General features: G+C 49.4%; 1 protein-coding gene across 3 annotated transcripts in view; it reads right to left on the bottom strand.

The window, feature by feature from the left end:
- Positions 1 to 22,276, bottom strand: part of LOC119969118 (glutamate receptor ionotropic, kainate 1) — a 521,043-nt gene that overhangs the window by 165,584 nt on the left and 333,183 nt on the right. For all 3 annotated transcript variants that reach the window (XM_038802335.1, XM_038802333.1, XM_038802334.1), the window contains exon 6: positions 8,346 to 8,519. In XM_038802335.1, the coding sequence (XP_038658263.1) occupies positions 8,346 to 8,519 (174 nt within the window). The remainder of the gene's footprint in view (positions 1 to 8,345; positions 8,520 to 22,276) is intronic.

Genomic DNA, 22,276 nt, shown 5'->3' with positions numbered 1-22,276 from the left:
TGTCTAACCAATTTACCTGCTCTATTTAATTGTTCCCTAAATTTGACATGTAATCCAACAATGTAATTTCAGACAGCTCACTCATCAATTTTTCCTCAATCAATTTAAGTGGTCCTCTTACCTCATGAGCAAAAATTAGTTTAAAGGGACTAAATTTGGTAGATTCATTAGGTGCATCGCTAATTGCAAACAGTACAAATGGAATTCCTTTATCCCAATCCTCTGGATAATCTTGACAATAAGCCCTCAACATTGTCTTTAATGTCTGATGGCACCTTTCTAACGCTTCCAGCGATTCTGGATGGTATGCAGTTGATTTAAATTGTTTTACTCTGAAGCTATCCATAACCTCTTTGAATAAACTTGAGGTAAAATTTGATCCTTGATCCGATTGCATTTTGTGGGTAGTCCATATCTCGTAAAAAAATATTTTTAACTGTGATATTGATACTGTAATGGCCCCTGGAAACCCAGTAGACACATCCATTGTAGTCAAAAGATATTAATTCCCCTTTTTCGTTTTAGGAAACGGTCCTACGCAATCAATTAAGACCCTTGTAAAAGGTTCCTCAAATGCTGGAATGGGTATTAAAGGCACTGGTTTTATCACTGCTTGAGGTTTCCCTATCACTTGACATGTGTGACATGATCGACAAAATTTAACTACATCTTTATGTAGTCCAGGCCAATAAAAATGTTTTTGTATTTTAGCTTGAGTTTTCTTCAATCCCAAATGATCTCCTGCTGGTACCTGATGTGCTCCTCTCAAGACCTCCTTTCTATACCTGACCGGCAATACCACTTATAGAATTTCATAGAATTTACAGCGCAGAAGGAGGCCATTCGGCCCACCGAGTCTGCACCGGCTCTTGGAAAGAGCACCCTAACCAAGGTCAACACCTCCACCCTATCCCCATAACCCAGTAACCCCAACCAACACTAAGGGCAATTTTGGACACTAAGGGCAATTTATCATGGCCAATCCACCTAACCTGCACATCTTTGGACTGTGGGAGGAAACCAGAGCACCCGGAGGAAACCCATGCACACACGGCGAGTATGTGCAGACTCCGCATAGACGGTGACCCAAGCCGGAATCGAACCTGGGACTCTGGAGCTGTGAAGCAATTGTGCTATCCAATTGTGCTGCCCTAAGTTGAGCTTGTGTACAGCCCCCCAGCTCCTGGCCACCTGGATCCCCAGGTACCTAAAACTCCTTTCTGTCCTTTTCAGTGGAAGCTCACCTATCCCCCTTCCCTGGCCCCCTGGGTGTACCACGAACAGCTCGCTCTTCCCCATGTTGAGCTTATACCCGGAGAAGTCCCCAAACTCCCTGAGGATCCGCAACACCTCCGGCACCCCCCCCACCGGGTCTGCCACATACAATAACAGATTATCGGCATACAGCGATACCCGGTGTTCCTCCCGCCGCCGCCCCCGCACCAACCCCCTCCAGTTCCTGGAGTCCCTCAAATCCATCGCCAAAGGCTTAATTGCCAACGAACGCAAATAGCAGGGGAGATAGGGGGCACCCCTGCCACATCCCCCGGTACAGCCGAAAGTATTCTGACCTCCTCCGATTCATGGCCACACTCGCCACGGGGGCTTCATATAGTAACCTCACCCAACTGACGAACCACTCCCGAACCTGAATCTCCTCAATACCTCCCACAGGTACCCCCACTCCACTCTATCAAAGGTCTTCTCTGCATCCATAGCCGCCACTATCTCCACCTCCCCCTCCACTGCCGGCATCATGATTACATTTAGGAGCTTCCGCACGTTGGTGTTTAGTTGCCTTCTTTTCACGAAACCCATCTGGTCCTCGTGGATGACCCCCGGGACACAGTCCTGAATTCTAGTAGCCAACACCTTCACTAACAGTTTTGCATCCACATTGAGGAGCGAGATTGGCCTATACGACCCACACTGTAAGGGGTCCTTGTCCCACTTCAGGATCAGCGAGATCAGCGCCCTAGACATCGTCGGGGGTAGGACCCTCCCTCGCCTCATTGAAAGTCCTCACTAGTAGTGGGCCCAGCAGGTCCATATACTTCCTGTAAAATTCCACCGGGAACCCATCTGGTCCCGGTGCCTTCCCCGTTTGCATACTCCCCAGTCCCTTAGCCAGTTCCTCCAACCCTACCGGTGCCCCAAGCCCTGTCACCTGCCCCTCCTCTACCCTCGGGAACCTCAGCCGGTCCAAAAACTGGTGCATCCCCCCCTCCTCCGTCGGGGGCTCTGACCTATACAGCTTGATGAACTTCTGCCCACTTTTTGTCCGCCTGCATATGTAAAGGTCTCCATTTTCTCATTAAGAGATCATTTTTAAGGTAATAACATTCTGGTATACACTCAGATTGCTCTTCCGTGTATGCTTTCTGATACATCCATTTTATTTCTATATCTTTCTGTTGTAACCCCGCCAACTTTCCTGAACTAAATATATCTGCCTCATCCTCTTCCTGTTCTTGTTCTTTTCCAACCTTCTGATCAAAAATTGTTTCTGATAATTGAACCTCAGCTTTAACTTCATTCTTTGATTTCTCCTCTTGTCTTAACCTGTGATTTTGTGACCTTGATACTACACAATCAGGAGAAATTCCAGGATATTCATACTTCAACAATTCAGTTGTTTGATTTTCCACTGGCTTATCAACCACAGTAGGAATCACTCCCTCCTGTGATCCAGCTATATCATTATCCAATATAAACTGTATTCCTGGACAAGATAGTTTCTCTATTATTCCTATTACCACTTCACCACTCTTCACTGGACTTTCCAATTTCACCTTATATAATGGAACACTACTCTTCTCACCCTGAATTCCACATATTATCGCCTTTTCTGGCAATATTCCTCCCAAACTACATAACTCCTCATCTCTTACCATCAAAGATTGACTAGCTCCAGTATCTCTTAAAATACTGACATCTTTACCCACTCCTTCTGGTACACATGAGTAAACTTTACCCACCAGTTCATATGCACCTCAGATGGATTTTTTCACCTCCTCATACTTCCCAGATACCTCCTCTGATAGTGATGCAAACACCTCACTAGCTCTACCTACCAACTTTGTTTGAATCAGTAATACCCACAGGCCTTGTGGCCATTTCATTTGTTTAGCTGCCTTCTCAAATGAAGTGAAGAAGGCTTCTACCTCCTTCTCATCAAACCTTGGCAATGCTTGGGCGTATTTAAATAGATACCCACCAAGCATTCGACTATGACATTCTTGCTCACTACGCTCATCACCATACTCAGACTGTATGTTTCTCTTTACCTCCACCAGTTTCAACTGACTTTCACATTTCATGGCCAGTTTCTGAAGTTCAAAGTCTGTCTGTTTTTCTTTTTCCTCTCTCTCTTTTTCTTTTTCCCTGATCTGACCTCCCTTTCTCTCGCTTTTTGTTCTGCTAGTGCTATTCATTTTTTCCCTATCTTCTCTCCCCTTTTCTTTGTCCTCTGTACCTCCCTTTCTCTTTGTGTTTTCCCTCATTTCATATTGAAGCTTCTTTAATTCTTTTTCATGTGCAAGCTGCTTGATCTGTAATAGAATACTTGCCATTTCCAATGATTCTGACTGTGTCTCAGGCAATTTTCAATGCTCTTTTTTTCGTATTTGTCATCTGCAATGTTGCTGCCAAATCTAAAAGCCTTTTTTAGTCTCTGTTTGTAAGGTACTCCGTGTGACCTTCTCCACCCCAAAAACATCTGAGCCTCTGAAAGAGCCATTGTCCACAACACACTCTCTATTTAAACTTGAATACAACACCTGAAAAGCAAACACAAATATGCTCACCCATCACTGTCTTTAAGTTCACTAAGCCAACCCAATCATGAAAGATAGACTTTGATTCCGTACGAGCCCCCAATTTTGTTATGGGCCAGGGTTTAGAAAACACCAATATATATTATTGATTTTGGTTACGATAAGCACAAGAGCCTGGCCGAGATTCTCCCCTACCCGGCGGGGCGGGGGGTCCCGGCGTACCAGAGTGGTGAGAACCACTCCGGCGTTGGGCCTCCCCAAAGTGCGGAATTCTCCGCACCTTTAGGGGCTAGGCCTGCGCCAGAGTGGTTGGCGCCCTGCCACCGACGCAAACGGCCTTTGGCGCCCCGCCAGCCAGCGCGAACGGCTGGCTAAAAGGCCTTCGCCGGCCGGCGTGATTCCGCGCATGCGCCGGAGCGTCAGCAGCCACTGACGTCAACCCGGCGCATGCGCAGTGGAGAGGGTCTCTTCCGCCTCCGCCATGGCGGATGAAAAAGCATGCCCCCACAGCACAGGCCCGCCGGCCGATGGTGGGACCCGATCGTGGGCCAGGCCAACGTAGGGGCACCCCCCGAGGTCAAATCGGCCCGCATCCCCCTCAGGACCCCGGGGCCCGCTCACGCTGCCTGCTCCCGTCGGCACCAGAGGTGCTCTGATTCTCGCCGGCGGGAACGGCCTGACAGCGGCCTGACATCGTGGGCCGGAGAATCGCCACGGGGGGCCCGTCGGCCAGCGCGCCGTGATTCCTGCCCCCGCCGATTCCCGGGGGGGTCGGAGAATTCCACCCCCTGTCTTTCAGGTGTTATTCAATAGAGTTCTGAAGCGCTTTTAATGAAAAACCTAGCTTTATTCTACAAATTTATTTATTATTTGTATAAACACACACAGTAAGAACTTTTATCAACTACAAACAAAAAAAATAACATAAGCTATAGTAATCTATGTATAACCCTTAATGAATTAACCTTAACTGTTCCAATGTAGTTAAAAAGTCCAAGTAAAACCAGAAACCCCTTTTCAAACAGCAGTTTGAATTCCTTCCAGAAAGCAATTATCTCTTTTACGTTATGAAGAAGTCTGGAAACAGCATTTAAAATGAAGATCGAGAAGCAGTTCTTTTAACCAGTGCAGTTCAAACCAGTCCAAACTCAAAGTGAAAGTAAAAACTCACAGACCACAGCCCAGCTCCACCCACGCAATGACATCACTGAAGCCATGTGATAAGACAAAAAACATTTCTTAAAGGGGCACTTGCATGATAGTGACTTTCACAGTTACTGGCAATGGATGTCCTCACAGTCCCCATGGCATCAGATTGTGAAGAATGTGATATATGTGAGCCACTTGATCCTAGAAATGCAGATATGTCACTGACACTGTCTCTTGCTCATCTGCAGGAAAGACAAATCCTGTACAAATTGTGTTTTACAAGGAACCTACAAACGATATTTCCAGGAGTCTCAACTGGACATGTGGATCAAATCCTGCTGCTCTTGAGGGTGACTCTCCTGTCCTTGGCGCACCTGTCGTGCCGTCATTATTTTATCCTTTTTGTCTCCTGACTGCAGGCGATAATGGAGGTTGCAATCAATGCAGCATCCATCTTTGTGATGGTCTCTCTCTGGAGCATACATGAGAGAAAAATAGGAGTCAGCATGAGACTCCAAAGGACCTATTTCTTCTCAGATGACTAACGAGTCACTGATGGACTTGGTAATAGTGTAGGCAAATAATCAGGTTGTGTGCAGGCCAGTTGTGCTTCAATGTTCCCCTCCCCCCTACCCATTGGATGAGGACATTCGATTTGTTGCCATTTTATTTTGTCAAGAGGTGAGATTATTTTGGGGTGCTGCAGGAGCACTTGCTGCTCATGGGTATAGCTGCAAGAGGATCAATTGTAACCAAAATACGAGGCTGGTCAAGTCAACTAAATGCTCCTGACTGCTTTGTTGCTCCAGAGAATTATGAGGCTGTAACCAAGGGCTAAAAGGTGATCGAATAGTGCCCCTTATCAGTATTAATCTTCATTTGTACCTCTCCTGATTTCCTGCATTGTGAACAAAGGGCTCATAATCTGTCTCAGCTGTGCGTCTCAGCTCATCTGGAAATACTTATATCTGTTGTGTGGTCCCAGAGAACACGCCAGCTGAGTTCATCCTCATTTAAATTGTTTGCTGCTCAAGCGCTTCATGTTATAAGATGATGGTGCTGAGGCCTCAGTGTCAGACTTCCCTGTATGAGTGTTCAAATCCCTCCCAAATTCTTGGTGGTGCAGGATGTCGAGGTTTCCCTCACTTCATGACCACTCAATCCTTATACCCAAAACCTCAACTCCATTGTGAGCACAAAGGTGCCTATGGCCCAGCTGGATCTTGACCTTTCCCATCTTGAGGCCTCTGGCACTGTGCGATGTAGAAACACTACCCGTCAACAGCACCCCACCCCAGTCATGTGTGAGCTCTCCCTTCCGCTCCCCCCTCCATCCGTAGCCCCTTGTGCTGCTGCAGCCAAATTCCCAATGCCCATTCCCTGAGTTGTGGTCTCACTGTGCAGCCACTTAAAGCCACCCCCACCTTACATCTGCTTCATCCTTCTCAACCGCGAGAGTGAAGCACTGTTCGCAGCTGATCCTGATGAAGAATCGTTGGTGTTGGGAGGCTACACGAGGTGGGTGAACAAACTTCATGTCCTGGGAGAAGTGTGACGTGTCGGGTCCACGATGCTTTTGCAGTAGTGTAAAAGACATCGGCATGAGTGCAGGTCCAGGAGTTCTTTTAGTGAGTATTAATGATATTCAAAAATGTGTTAATGATGTTCCCGATGTTGCTCTGCGGGAAACATAGGCCACCATTAGAGTCTATACAGCACCATTTCAGACTGGTTTTACAACGTCGTAGAACTAATTTTTCTCCTTTTGCAAGACTTTCCACTTCCAACCGCCATGATGCCTGCCATATGGAGGAAAACATGGGCTCAATTCAAGTCAATGGGAACAAAGTCCCATAGAAAGCGCGTTTTGCTATTGTCTCCCGAAGCTCGCAGTGTTGAGAAACACATGGCTATGCAATGCAACTCGTGTTGCATAAGGGGCCTCAGCTGGGAACGCGTAGGTGAGGCTGCACATAGCCCCGTATTGTACACTGGGGAGCTCCACTCGCAAGAACTCCTCAGTGTAGCGAGAGATCGGGATGCCATTTTTAAATGGTGCCCTGATCTCCGAGGCTGCCGAAGTGATCCCAGCCCTGCATCACCCACCCAAAACCCTGCAGGGCACTCCCAGCCCCATCACAAATGCAAACAATGCCTGCTTGGCATCTGGCAGTGCCCATGCCACCTTGGCACCACCAGGCAGGCACCATCACTTGTCAGGCTGGCACTGCCAGTGTGCCCAGATGGCACTGCCAGGGTGCCAAGCTGGCACCCACAGTGTCAGGGCACCACCCTGCCCAAATCACATGCAACTGGGGGCCTCCAATCCACTGGAGACCCCAGGAGTGCCATTCTGCCTGGTCCCTGTTTGTGGGGACCAGTTTTTAAAATTTTTTTATAAATTACTTTATCTTAGTTACAAAGCCAGGGCTCAGAGTGTGAACAGAGGCGAACCCCTAATCCAACTCCTTGCCTGCTCCAAAAAACAATTCAATTGAATCCAATTCATGGCCCCCATAAAGGAGACATACCAGATCTGAGCCAAAAGGCTCATTATTTGTGGGGACTAGTGCTGAACGGCACTCGCCTGAGGCCTCTGAAGCAAAGGGGTTGAATCCCAAAGCCTCAGGTACCTTGAGAATCTGCACATTAGAGTGAGGCTAACTGCCTCGCTCTAATGTGCAGATTTGACAAAAAGTGACCCCGCCCACAATGGCGGGATTCACATCACAACTTCTCGCGAGATCGCATTGGATCTTATGAGGCGTGATGAGCCCGATAGATCCCGGGAGTGGGGTCTCCCGCTTTCATCTGCCATGCTGCGCCACAGCGAGGTGCTTTTTGGACTCGCCCATTATATTGTCCAGACTCTTAGAGGCATCCAATTCTCTATACGTCATTTTCCATGTGTACCTCTCAGAGATGAGATCAAGACATTTGCTACTTTGTTCCTTCATTTGCACCATCTGGACGAAGACTACCAGGACTAATTTCATTTTGAACAGCTGTAAAAGGTGCATTATTTCAATTGGTACCTCATTCTTCTTTTCTTTTATCAAATGCAACAGCCTAATGAAGCATGAAGATAATAAATGAGCCCATTCACTTTTGTGCTGTGCTGCCATACTTGACCATTTAGAATGAATATAACTTGAGGTGTTTCAGCAGCAAAGTCCTGTGGAGACCAGAAAGAATACTTGTTGAACAGCAAAAATCTCCACTTGAACAAAATGGACAATCGCATGAGTATTAAATGTAAAATCCTATACGTCTCCCACTCTTTGGCAAAAATCACAATTTGCAGCAATCTGTACTTTAGGGAGAAAAGTAAATTCTTAATTTAACAGTAACTGTTTTCCCAAGCACACGTTACATCATTTCATATGGAAATCTAAAATTCTTCTGGTCCATTTAACTTACTGTTATCATCCCATCCAGGAGCCCTGTCTCAGGTTTGGGTGGTGCTTGAAGTCGTTCCATGGACCACTTGTCAATAATAGATGCAACACGTGGGTTATCTATATTCAGGAGGCGAAACCCTGTCATATTGACACCACTATATCGATAGGGGTCCAGGTTCAATGCAAACAGATCCTGCAGAGATTTACCGTAAGACAGGCATTTTAATTGACAATTACATTCTACTTAACGATGATCAGTCATAGGATAAAATTACTATGGGTTTATTAAAGAATGCAGGGTCTTACCCCTGGGCAGGGTGACAGCACTTCTGGTAATTACAGCTACTGGAATGTTGTTTTACAAATATTCAACATAAATGGACGGAAACACATGTAACAACCAATTAATTTGCTTTAATTAATACATTTACCATTGAGTCGACCCTTCTGCACCCTTTTGTGCTCAGATTATGGTTACTTTAAGGTAGGAAATATATCTCCTCATTTCCCAATGAAAGAATGAGGTTAGAAACAGATACATAGATTTTGTTACTTCACTCACCTTTAATGTTATGTAATGGAGGCTAGCTTATGTTTGACACTATTATAGATAACTCAGATCAGACAATCCTTCTCCTCGTAGTTTCAAATCACATTTTACAGCCTTACGGGGAGCAGCCGGATATGAATGACATGCGGCATGCTGTTAATCATTTGATGCTGTACAGACTGTGAGCCAGCTGTAATCTCTGTCAAACCAACACACCAAACTGAATATATGCCAGCTGCTATGTTAATCAAACCAGGGTGAAGTGCAAATTGTATTCAGCACCTAGGTTTCCTTATCCAGCAGGGAGAGAAAATTGTAAATTAACCCTGAGAATGGCTTGCAATTTGGGTCAGGACCCCGACATTGGGGTCAAATACGGGTCACGACCCTGCACGATGTTGTTGGGAACAGTCACCTGACATTGATCTTGCTTGATTTGGCCAAATAGTGGCCAGAGGACATGCCTGTCATCCAATTAAGCATAGCAACAGGCTCTTGAAGCTAGAGGGCAAATAGGAGGCTCTCCAGAGTGGAAGGAATTGCAGCCTGTTGTTGCGGCTAAGGAACAGAGAGGGTACCTCCATTATGGAGTGCCCTCTCGGCAACTTCAGAATTTGAAATAAAAATTTGCCACAGTTGCCGGAACGTTCTTGTTGGCTGGTCTGATTCATATTACAAGAATACTTGTAGTTAAAGCTATAAACAATTTATTAACATTAACTGTGGGTCAAATATATACAAAACAACAGACGAATAACAAGATGAACATACACAAGCAAACTCTCTCCCAGCTCCCAAGTCAGTCTGAGGTCACCTGACTCTAACATTCACTTATATACTCATGAGACTCCTAGTGGTCAGTCGGTGAATTACAGCACAACCATGATGTGGCCACAGAGTCTGCCAGGAAGATCACTACCAAGAAGCTGCCATGCTCCCAACACCACCAAAGGCGTAGAGGTCAATTGGAAAATTCCAATCAATTGGCCTTTATTATAACCACACTTGGGGTATCGCGTGGTTTGGGATGGACTACATCCGGTAGAGGAGAAGCTTCAGGAGATTAGGTAACATATGTAAGCCCCACTCTGGAAAATGTGACAGAGTTACAGTCGTTCCTAGGTCTCATAAACTATTATGGGAAATCTATTCCTGGTGTAGTGACCATCCTCACCCCACAGCATGCACTGCTGAAGAAGCACCAAGAATGGGTGTGGAGAGCGCCTCAGGAGGAAACTTTTGCCGGGTTAAAGCACCAGCTAACATTGTTTGGATTATTGACACATTACGACACTTCCAAGCCTCTTTTGGTGATGTGCGAGGCCTTGCCTTATGGACTGGGAGCTGTATTGTTACACCTCATGGCTGACAGAAGGGAAAGGCTGATAGCATTCATGTCAAGGACATCAAGGGCAGCACGGTGGCCTAGTGGTTAGCACAACCGCCTCACGGCGCTGAGGTCCCAGGTTCGATCCCAACTCTGGGTCACTGTCCGTGTGGAGTTTGCACATTCTCCCCGTGTCTGCGTGGGTTTCGCCCCCACAGCCCAAAAATGTGCAGAGTAGGTGGATTAGCCACACTAAATTGCCCCTTAATTGGAAAAAATAATTGGGTAATCTAAATTTTAAAAAAAAATGTCAAGGACATCAGCCGCTGTAGAGCGCAATTACGCCCAGATAGAAAAGGAATGGTTGGTCGTTGTATTCGTGCCGAAGAAATTTCATTAGTATGTGCATGGCTGTTGATTCACTATTGTGACAGACCACAAGCTATTCTTAGGACTTTTTAAAGAGGACAATAGCATCTGCCCACATTCAGCGCCGGGTCCTGTTGCAAGCAGCATTCGAATACACCTTTGAACATCAACCAGGCATGCAAATTGCGAACGCAGATGTGTTGAGCAGGCTCCCACTGCCGGTGTGTCCCCCTACCCCCATCTCCCCGAGGGCCAACAAAGTCATTTCTACACTTAACTTTATGGACACCTTTCCAGTCACCGATGCCTAGATACGTGACTGGATGCAAAAAGACTCTGTATTGGAAAAAGTATGCCACGTCGTCTTACACAGGGGCCAGTACAGGAAGCTACAGAAGTATGGACCTTTGAAGTCAAAATGCAGGAGCTCAGCGTGGAAGATGACATCCTTCTGTGGGGGGCTCGTGTTATGCTCACACACCAGGGCAGATAAGCCATCCTTCAGGATCTGTACAAAGGACATCCAGGTGTCAAAAATGAAGATGCTGGCCCGCAGTTGTTTGTGGTGGACTGGCCTGGATGGCATGATCAAATGATTGGCTCAACGATGCACCAGATGCCAGGAACAGCAGAAGGTCCCACCAGCCACCCTGCTGCATTAATGGGAATGGCCAGGCCGACCTTGAGTGCGCCTACACACTGACAACATTAAAAGCTGGGCCAGGTAGGAGCCAAGTTGCGGAGCAGTCCCAACTCAGACTGGGATTGGGACTGTTACTTGTAAATACTTTGCTTTCGGTAATAAACCATGTGCGGGGTTCTCCGTAGCTCGCTGCCGAAATCGTGTTGAGCAATTGGGCGGAGAATGGATTTTCGCGCCAAAATCGGGGCCGCACCGGTTTGACGCGGTGCGCCATGCTCCGCCCCCTCCAAACTGGCGTCACCATGAAGCGCACCATTTCAACGGCACATTGCCTGGTCCACTCACGACACTCTGTCCCCGATGGGCCGAATTCCCAATGGCGTGGGACATGTGTGGTCCCAGCGGTCGGGAACCGGGCATGCCGGCTGCAGACCGTGTCCAGAGCCGCCACACGTGGCCAGGATCCATGCCGCTGGCTAGGGGAACTGGTGGGGCGTGGCCAAGGGTGGGCTCTGGGGGTGCGGATGGCGGGTTGGGTTCGCACACGGCCGGTGCCATATTGTACAATGAGACTGCTGCAGGTCGTCAGCCGTGCGCATGCGCTGCCCGGGAGCCGGCCATTCTCTGGCTGTTTTTGGCGGGGGAGGCTGTTTCAATTGGTGCCGCTGCTAGCCTTCACCGGTGTCAGAATCAGTGAGGGTTTCACACCGATCTTTCGGTCTTAAAAGACCACATGGGCTCCGCTAGCGCCAACACTGAAACGGAGAATCAGCCCCATTTGTTTGACCCTCCTTTCCGGAATCCTCTGTGACTACTAAAGCCTTTACATTATTTTAACAAACCACCTGCTACTTCTCGGTGGGAAGCTATTTCCCCCGCACTTCCCGATCTGGCCTCTGGGAAAATGGCTCGGGAATGGGATAATTCAAGCAAAAAGCCCAAAATTACCCATGTGATGATCGGAATACCTTGCCCCTTTAAGAGGCTTGTGATGATCGGAATACATTGCCCCTTTAAGAGGCTTGGAACCCTGGGGGACTCCGCCTCTGGCTACGCCCCCTGGGAAACAGTACTTAAGATGAGACTCCATTTTGCGAGCACACTTCTCATGGAGGCTGCCATTGTTTACTGCTTATTAAAGCCTTTGATTACTGACCTAACTTTCGTGTCGTAATTGAGAGTGCCTCAACCCACCTTCCTCTGTTCCCACTTCCTCATCACGGTGAAAGTCCTGCTCCACTTGCCACCCCTCCCATCGCCATACCTATTAGAGTAACCTGCACATTTAACTCGAATGTTAAAGATACAGTATTTATACTGCCTTGTACAGTAGCCTGATAATTCTGTCAAGAGGAATTTTAATCTAAACTGTTTGGCATCACCGTTCGCTGTGTTATTGTCCAAAAATGGATAGTTCCATAATATGCTGCCTTGAAGATCAGAGGTTTCCAATGGCAACATACGATGGTTGTAACACAATTTGGTCCTTGAAGGTAAAGCCTTGGGGATTAGCTTGCACTTCTTCCTCCTTTTTGCATCTCGATCCTTTCTCTTTTTAGTTCGGAAAGAAGGCATTTTCTTCTCTCTAGAATTAAATCGTCGGGCAGTAGAAGGCCAGGTGTTTGGTCCGTGCTTACAATGTAGTACCTTTACTTGCCATTAGACATTCTGAGACAGGCGGTGCTTTTGGAATCTTCGGCAATTCAATCAAATCTGTGAAGGCAAGAATAGAATGGTGTGTTTTTGAACCAAATGTTATAAATATCAAAGATGACAGTTTATAGAACTGTGCAACATTTTATTTTATATATATGAATTGTGCACTTTATAAATTGAAAGACACTTACCAGATAAGACAGGTTGATGCAACATTTTAGACTTCAATTATATCCAACAACTCTCCAACAAAGCTTACGGGTATTTTCACTCCCCTGCAGGCACCATTTCATGCAGCACTTCAATGTGCTCTTTTTGGCTCTTATGCACATCATTAAATCCTTTTTGGCACCAATCCAGGAACTGCTGGATATTTCGTTCAGCTTTGCAGTAACCTCAGGCTCATGTTCTGTGGCTGGGGGCAGTGCAAGACTGCACTGATTTTGCCCAATCTCTTTGTTCACTTCCATTGTCTTTTCTGTAATAATGGCACCTTCTGTGGATGTGCTGTGGCCATGTTGTCAGAGATGAGGGAGAAAAATGGGTCAAGGTCTCCAGGAGTGTTGAGTTATTGTTGCCACTCAGATAGCCTGGTGGTAAAGGATAGAACCGGAACGAGTTTTTATGCACAAGCTAGTATTTAGTGATATATACTTGAAATTGTGCCGCTCCAATCTAACAAACAGTTTCAGATTGTTCCAAAAGATATGTGCACTGGTAAATCCCAAGTCCCTGAATCAATTCCCTGAACTCTCAGTTAATATACAATTACCAGTTATCATGTGTAATGCCATGATCTTATTGATCAGAAGCTAATGCATCATTTACATGTTATTACCTAAATTACCATCACAGTGGTTAGCACTGCTGCCTCACAGCGCCAGGGACCCAGGTCCGATTCTGGCCTTGGGTGACTGTGTGGAAATTGTACGTTCTCTTCATGTCAGCACGGGTTCCTCCGGATGCTTCAGTTTCCACCCACAGTCCAAAGATGTGCAGGTTAGGTGGATTGGCCATGATCAATGCCTGGATTGTGGGAATATGGCGGGGGTGTGGGCTTAGGTAGAGTGCTCTTTCAGAGGGTTGGTGCAAACTCAATGGGCCAAATGACCTTGTTCTACACTGTGGAGATTTTATGGCTTCTATTCCCCCCACAACTAATAATTCCTAACTCTCCATTCTATGCTATTATTAAACACAGAGCTGAAATTCCTCATGATTTCTATCAGTGTCCTGTAGTAACTCTGATGTAGGAGTAGTAGAACAACCTGATGCACAATCAATGGACACGAAACATAGCGCGCGGTCTGGCCGGTAGAAGTGCGGCTTGCACTCCGCACAGCCCTGGCAGTCTCTGGTGACTGTCCGCACTTCCTCGACGGAGTAGGGCAGATTGCGGGCTTTGACGAGGTGATACAACCGAGTGACCCCCGGATGGCAGAGGCTGTCGTGCAGGGCACGAAGCTGGTCTACTTGTACGCTGGCACATATACCTCGGGAGAGGGCGCCTGGGGGCTCGTTGAGCTTGCCGGGGCGATACAAAATCTCGTAATTATACATGGAGAGCTCGATTCTCCACCGCAAGATTTTATCATTTTTGATCTTGCCCCGCTGCGTGTTGTTGAACATGAAGGCTACCGACCATTGGTCAGTGAGAAGAGTGAATCTCCTGCCGGCCAGGTAATGCCTCCAGTGCCGCACCCCCTCAACGATCGTCTGGGCCTCCTTTTCAACGGACGAATGTCGAATGTCGGAGGCATGGAGGGTGCGGGAAAAGAATGCCACGGGTCTGCCTGCCTGGTTTAGAGTGGCGGCAAGGGCGACATCTGAAGCGTCGCTCTCTACTTGAAAGGGCAGTGTCTCATCTGCTGCGTGCATCCCGGCCTTGGCTATGTCTGAGCGAATAAGAGCGAAGGCACGTTGTGCCTCGGCCGTGAGGGGAAATTGAGTTGACTGTATCAGTGGACGGGCCTTGTCCGTGTATTGTGGGACCCACTAGGCGTAGTAGGAGAAGAACCCAGGCAGCGTTTGAGGGCCTTGGGGCAGTGGGGGAGGGGGAGCTCCATGAGGGGGTGCATGCGGTCGGGATCGGGCCCCAGGAGTCCGTTTTGGACTACGTAGCCGAGGATGGCCAAGCGTTTAGTGCTGAACACGCACTTCTCCTTGTTATAAGTGAGGTTGAGGAGAGATGCGGTGTGGAGAAATTTGGCAAGGTTGGCGTCGTGGTCCTGCTGGTCATGGCCGCAGATGGTGACATTATCTAAGTACGGAAACGTGGCCCGCAGTCCGTACCGGTCAACCATTCGGTCCATTTCTCTTTGGAATACCGAGACCCCGTTAGTGACGCCAAAGGGAACCCTAAGAAATTGATAGAGGCGACCGTCCGCCTCGAAGGCAGTGTATGGACGGTCCGATTTGCCCTTCTTGCTGCAGGATTTTCAGGTGGCGGCGCGGGCAGGGCAGCACTGGCGGGGGTGCTTCTGTTGGCCGCAGAAGTAGCATCGGGGACCCCCAGAGTGCGCGGTGTGGCGGCAGCGCAGGCATATTGTTCAGGAGCGGCCCCAGTCGGGGGGGGGGGGGGGGGGCGGTTGCGGGGTCCACGAGGGGTAGGATGGGTGGGCCGCGCGGCAAACGGGGTAGGACTGAACATTACGAGAAGGGCAGCCCCTTCCTGCAGTTGTTGCCAGATGGGGTCCGATGCAATCCCCGTTATGAATGCATCACGCATGAGGAGATTGGAATGTTCCGTGGCCGTGACGGCCTGGCAGCCGCAGTCCCGTACGAGAGGGATAAGGGCCCGCCAGAAGTCTTCAATCGACTCACCAGGTAGTTGTACGCGAGTGGCGAGTAGATGCCTTGCAAATAGAGTGTTCGCCTTCTGGACGTAGTTTTCTTTAAGGAGTTCCATGGCGCCTGCGTAATACGGCGCGTCCTGTATCAGCGGGAACACGCTGGAGCTCAACCTTGAGTAGAGAACCTGGATTTTCTGAGCTTCCATCGGCTCGGGAGTCGCTGAGTTGATATAGGCCTCAAATCAAGCCAGCCAGTGATTAAAGTCCTTTCTGGCGTTCGGCGATTGGGGATCCAGCTGCAAGCGATCTGGTTTGATCCTGATGTCCATGATGCGGAAAATCTAACTGTAATAAATTGATGCGTTATCAATTGTACTAAAGACACGAATGGGTACAAGAGAGGCTTTATTACAGTTAGATGTTTATCCTCCGACTGCAGCTGGTAGAATGGCTGCTCAGGCGAACTCATACATATTTATACGGCTACTTGTGGGCGGAGCTAGCCCGCAGGGGCTACCGGCGAACCTGTAGTACAGGCACTGCTTACATCCCCTAATACAGGCACACACACAATTACACAGTGGATCACCACATGACCGTTGAGTAAAATCTTTGTGGTCGCTGTGGAGAGGGTACGGGGCCGAGACTGATCAAGCGTGATTGAAGCGAGTAGTGGCAGATAGTCGGAGTCTTCATCAGGCAGGGATTAGTTACCTGCGGCGTCCTTGGAGCCGATCCAAGATGGCGGCGCCCGTCGGCCACACATGGTGGGGGTGGACAAAATGGCGGCGCCCGATCCCCACACGTGGAGTCGGGGGTCCAAAATGGCAGCGCCCGGGGATCGCACGTGGTGTTGGGGGATGGGGGCAGCGAGGTCCGCGGGCCACACGGGGCCCTTGAAGAGAGCGAGGGGGGAGTCCCGCGGTCACTGCTTGGGACCGCAGCGACCGCCTTTGCCTGGCAAATGGCCACAAAGTGGCCCTTCTTCCTGCAGCCCTTGCAGGTTGAGGAATGGGCCGGGCAGCGCTGACGGGGGTACTTCGCCTGGCCGCAGAAATAGCAACGGGACCCCGCGGGTTTTTCAGGGTGCCCTGCGGCGCAGGCCTGGGAGGGTCCGAGTCTGTGGGGGAGAGAGAGGCCGAGTTCCATGCTGCCCAGGGGGCTGCCCCGCAGTCGGGGGCGTACGAGCGAGCGTTTCGGTTTGCGACGTCTAGGGAGGAGGTGAGGGCCCGTGCCTCCGTGAGGCTTAAAGTTTCTCTCTCCAACAGTCTCTGGCGAATCTGCGAGGACTGCATGCCTGCAATGAAGGCATCTCGGATTAGGAGTTCGGTATGCTCAGCAGCAGACACCTGTGGGCAGCCGCAGTTCCTCTCCAGCACAAGGAGGGCACGGTAAAAATTGTCCAGTGACTCACCAGGTATCTGCTGCCTTGTGGCCAGTAAGTGCCGAGCGTAGACTTGGTTCACCGGCCGTATGAAGTGTTCTTTGAGCAAGTCCATAGCCGCGTCGTAGTCTGTCGTGTCCTCTATGAGCGTGTATACGGCGGTGCTGACGCACGAGTGGAGGATGTGCAGTTTCTGCTCCTTCGTCGGGACGTTTTCCGCCGTGCTAAGGTAACTGTTGAATCAAGCCAGCCAGTGCTTAAATGCGGCTGTTGCATTCACTGTGTGAGGGCTGAGTCGAAGACACTTCGGCTTGATGCGAATCTCCATCCTTTAAAATCTTGCTGATTAAATTGATGCACAATCAATGGACATGAAACGTAAGTGAAGTCTGAAACAAAAGGCTTTAATCAGCAAGAAGTGAGCCCGGCAGCAGACGTACAGAAATGGCCTGGCTGCTGGGGAACATGGGTTCTTATACCCCGCCTCGTAGGCGGAGCTACCTTCCACTTAGCCAATAGGAATACGGAGAACACGATACTTGGGCCAATGGGCAGCGAGCCCTCTGCACCAATGGCAGCTCACACTCCCAAGTACCATAATACCCCTAGTCATACTACCACACAACCCGTAAAATAGCAGTCAAGACAGGTCTCAGCAGATTCTGAGGTTTTGTTCCAACCTGAAAGGCCTGCCTGATGGTGAAAACTTGTTCATCTCTGACAATCAAAATGGCTTTGAGATGGAGCCAAGGGCAGGGATGCCCAAAACCAACCGTTGCTACTCCTGTGGCACAATTGGGGTGGCATGCTGGCACAGTGGTTAGCACTGCTGCCTCACAGTTCCAGGCACCCAGGTTCAATTCCAGCCTTAGGTGACCGTGTGGTGTTTGCACGTTCTCCCCGTGTCAGCATGGGTTTCTTCTGGGTGCTCTGGTTTCCTCCCACAGTCCAAAGATGTGCATGTTAGGTGGATTGGCCATGCTAAATTATCCCTTTGTGTTCAAAATGGGGTTACTGGGTTACTGGGATGGGATGGGGAGTGGGTCAAGATGGGTTGCTCTTTCGGAGCGTCGGTGCAGACTCAATGGGCTGAATGGCCTCCTTTTGCGTGGTAAGGATTCTGTGATTCTATGAATTGGGAACCTGAGAAGTATGGCATCCTGGCCTTCATATGGGAAATCCCAGTCCAACGAACCGACCTGGATGTAAAGAAAATAAGATTATTTCTTGAAATGTCTTTCAGGATTCTTCCCCTCAGTCAGAGAGCCAAGGGAAAGCATCATTGAAGTTGGGTGGCCCGTGGTCAAAAGTCCCCTTCCCTGCAATGCCAAATGAACACTGGAGTTCATCTGCATCCGAGACAGATGGGCATTGCAAATCCACCCGCAATGGTGTTTGGGCAAATCTTTTGACTCGTCCTGGAAAATCCTGAATACACAGGGCTGGTGGGCACCACCGGGCACAATATTGGTGCAACTGTCAGAACTACTGCCTGAAAACGTTGGGCCTGAACCGTTGCAGTAAAGATTGCCTTTACAACGCACAATATAGTGTCAAAAGTGTTGCAGGAGTGAATTTTAATGAAGGCCAGTTTTATGGAAAGTCTTCACCCTTTTTTCTCATTTTAGAAAAGTTGAATGTGGATTTTATGCTCACCAAGCTGACAAATTGATTTTTTTTCCAGGCACCAGCATCAAGCATGCTTAAGTCAGTAATAGAATCATTTCAAATTTAAGTTAAAGCTCTCTCTGTTCTGGTTTAACATATTCATTTAACCAGCCCCCAGTACATCAGTGTGAAGAGTGTGAAGTCGACACTTCATAACACCCTGCCCATTGAAATGAACAGGATCAAAAGTGCAAGCATGGAGGCAAAAAAACCAGCTCATTATTTCTTCGCTTCACTCCAGTCATTCTTGTGGCCATTTGGGTGTGAGACTGTCAACCAAGTGACACATTCTGAGCAGTTTGGAGCCATGGACTCACAGCCACAATGAGACTAAACTGGCTTCAAGACCAATGCTTACAGCTGGTTACAGCAGCAAACCATCAATCCATTAGTTTGAGTTTCAATCAAATGTAGATTGTTGAAATAAAAAGTCAGCGTGCCAACACCACGTTACCCAGTTCTCAAGACCAATGCAACTTGCTAAACCTTTTTTTCTCGAACACAGAACGTGCAGGAAATTACTTTTGGTGCACATTAATGTGTTGGGGTATTGTTAAACATTTCGATATTTATGCTTAGTGATGTGACCATCAATTCACAAGACACGTGGCTGGAAGTGAACAGTGGTTTTAATGGTCTTACAACTGAGCCTGCCTGCGACGAGATGAACTGGCAGCAGGCTCACAACTGCAGATCTTTATACTTCCAGTTAGTGGGAGGAGCCGTGGGCGGAACCATGGGCGGAGCCAAGGGTGGAGCCCAGTACAAACTCCTCATCTCCCCCTATGGGCAGATCCGCGCAACTTGCTCCTATACCGAGCTTACAGAGACACAACACATACAATATAACACAGTGTGAATTACTAGGATTGTGATTCACCACATTCACCCCCTGTAAAAAAAATCAAGTCCAGCGGGGGTGATGGGTCTACAAATTGAGTTGGTCTGGCGGTTGAGTCGTCCTCTGAGATCTACGAAGCACCGGGGTTGCAGCCTCTTCTGGTGGTTGGGTGGTGGCGGTCGGCGAGGGTACCATGGCGAACTCCGGGGGTGATTCGGTCCGAGCTTCGTACCCGACTGGTTCGACTGGTGACGGGGAGTGCCGGAAACACATAGGTGCGGGGGCGTGGAGCACGGGCAATGAACCTGCAGGCGTGGGGGCGCTGGGCGCAGGGGGTTGGGTGGGGTGTAGTGTGAGGGGCGCCTCGGCGGTAATAGTGTCAGAGTTGGATCCTGCAGGCGCCAGGTCCCGGAGGGAAACAGTGTCCTGACGGCCGTTAGGGTATTCTATGAACGCGTATTGGTGGTTCGAGTGGAGTAGGAGCATTCTCTCCACGAGTGGGTCAGTTTTGTGGGTCCAGACGTACTTCCGGAGGAGAACCGGGCCCGGTGTCTTCAACCAAGCTGGGAGCGAAACCCCGGTGGTAGTACCCCTGGAAAAAACAAATAGCCGCTCGTGAGGGGTCTGATTAGTGGCAGTACATAGGAGGGACCTAATAGCATTGAGCGCGTCGGGGATGACCTCCTGCCAATGGGACGTCGGGAGATTCCTGGACCGGAGGGTCAGTAGGACGGTCTTCCAGACCGTCACGTTCTCCCTCTCCACCTGCCCGTTCCCCCTGGGGTTGTAGCTGGTAGTCCTGCTCGAGGCAATGCCCTTGTCGAGCAGGTACTGACGCAGCTCGTCACTCATAAAGGACGAACCCCTGTCGCTGTGTACATAGCTGGGGAAACCAAACAGGGTGAAGATGCTGTGCAGGGCCCTTAAGACTGTGTGGGAGGTCATATAGGGGCACGGGATAGCAAAGGGGAAGCGGGAGAACTCGTCTATGACATTTAGGAAGTAAACATTCCGATTGGTCGAGGGGAGTGGCCCTTTGAAATCGATGCTCAGGCGTTCAAAGGGCCGGGAGGCCTTTACCAGGTGGGCCCTGTCTGGTCTATAGAAGTGCGGTTTGCACTACGCACAGATCGGGCAATCCCTGGTGATGGCTTTTACCTCCTCGGTGGAGAAAGGCAGATTTCGGGCTTTGATGTAGTGGGCGAGCCGGGTGACCCCCGGGTGGCAGAGGTCATTGTGGATAGCTTTCAGGCGGTCGTCTGGCGCCCTGGTGCATGTGCCGCGGGACAGGGCATCTGGGGGTTCGTTGAGCTTCCCCAGTCGATACATAATATCGTACTTGTAGGTGGAGAGATCGATCATCTACCGTAGGATCTTATCGTTTTTAATTTTGCCCCTTTGTGAGTTGTCAAACATAAAGGCAACCGATCTTTGGTCGGTGATGAGGGTGAACCTCCTACCTGCGAGGTAGTGCCTCCAGTGACGTATTGCTTCAACGATGGCTTGTGTTTCCTTTTCGACCGAGGAGTGTCGAAGTTCTGAAGCGGAGAGGGTTCGGGAGAAAAAGGCGGCTGGTCTCCCTGCCTGATTTAGTGTGGCTGCGAGAGCGACTTCTGAGGCATCGCTCTCTACCTGGAAAGGTGCGGATTCATCCACCGCCCGCATGGCCGCTTTGGCGATGTCCTCCTTGGTGCAGGTGAAGGCCTGGCGAGCCTCATCTGATGGAGGAAAGAGTGTGGCCTTAAATAGTGGGCGGGCTTTGTCCGCATACTGAGGGACCCACTGGGCATAATATGATAAAAACCCCAGGCACCTTTTGAGGGCCCTGGGACAATGAGGGAGAGGGAGTTGTGAGAGGGAGAGGGAGTTGCATACCGTCCGGGTCGGGGCCCAGGACTCCGTTTTCTACGACATAGCCGAGGATGGCTAGCCTGGTTGTGCGGAACACGCATTTCTCCGTGTTATACGTGAGGTTGAGTTTCTGGGCAGTCTGGAGAATTCGATGGAGGTTAGCGTCGTGGTCCTGCTGATCATGGCCGCAGATGGTGACGTTGTCCAAGTATGGAAACGTGGCCCACAGCCCGTACTGGTCCACCATTCGGTCCATTGCTCGTTGGAACACCGAGACGCCATTCGTGACGCTAAAGGGAACCCGGAGGAAGTGGAAGAGGTGGCTGTCGGCCTCGAACGCTGTGTAGTAGCGGTGATCCGGGCGGATTGGGAGCTGGTGGTATGCAGACTTCAGATCCACCGTGGAGAAGACTTGATAATGGCCGATCTGATTCACCATGTCTGCAATCCTGGGGAGGGGGTATGCATCGAGGAGCGTGAACCGATTAATGGTCTGGCTATTGTCCGCTACCATTCGGAATTTTTCCCCGGTCTTGACGACCACCACCTGAGCTCTCCAGGGACTGTTACTGGCCTCTATGATCCCCTCACATAGAAGCCTATGGACCTCGGTTCTGATAAACACCCTGCCCTCCAGGCTGTATCACCTGCTGTGAGTGGCTACGGGTTTGCAGTCTGGTGTGAGATTGGCAAAGAGTGGAGGGGGGTCAATTTTTAGCGAGCGAGGCTGCAGATAGTGAGTGGGGGCAAAGGCCCGCCGAAGCTGAGTGGGAGGCTTTTGAGGTTGCAATGGAAGTCGAGTCCCAGTAAGAGTGGGGCGCAGAGTTCGGGGAGTACGTATAGCTGGAAGTTCGAGTAGCTAGTGCCCT

Source organism: Scyliorhinus canicula, chromosome 7 (genome assembly GCF_902713615.1).
Source record: "Scyliorhinus canicula chromosome 7, sScyCan1.1, whole genome shotgun sequence".
Classification (NCBI taxonomy): domain Eukaryota; kingdom Metazoa; phylum Chordata; class Chondrichthyes; order Carcharhiniformes; family Scyliorhinidae; genus Scyliorhinus; species Scyliorhinus canicula.
Note: the sequence above shows the minus strand (reverse complement) of the source record. Positions and strands in the feature narration are given on the sequence as shown.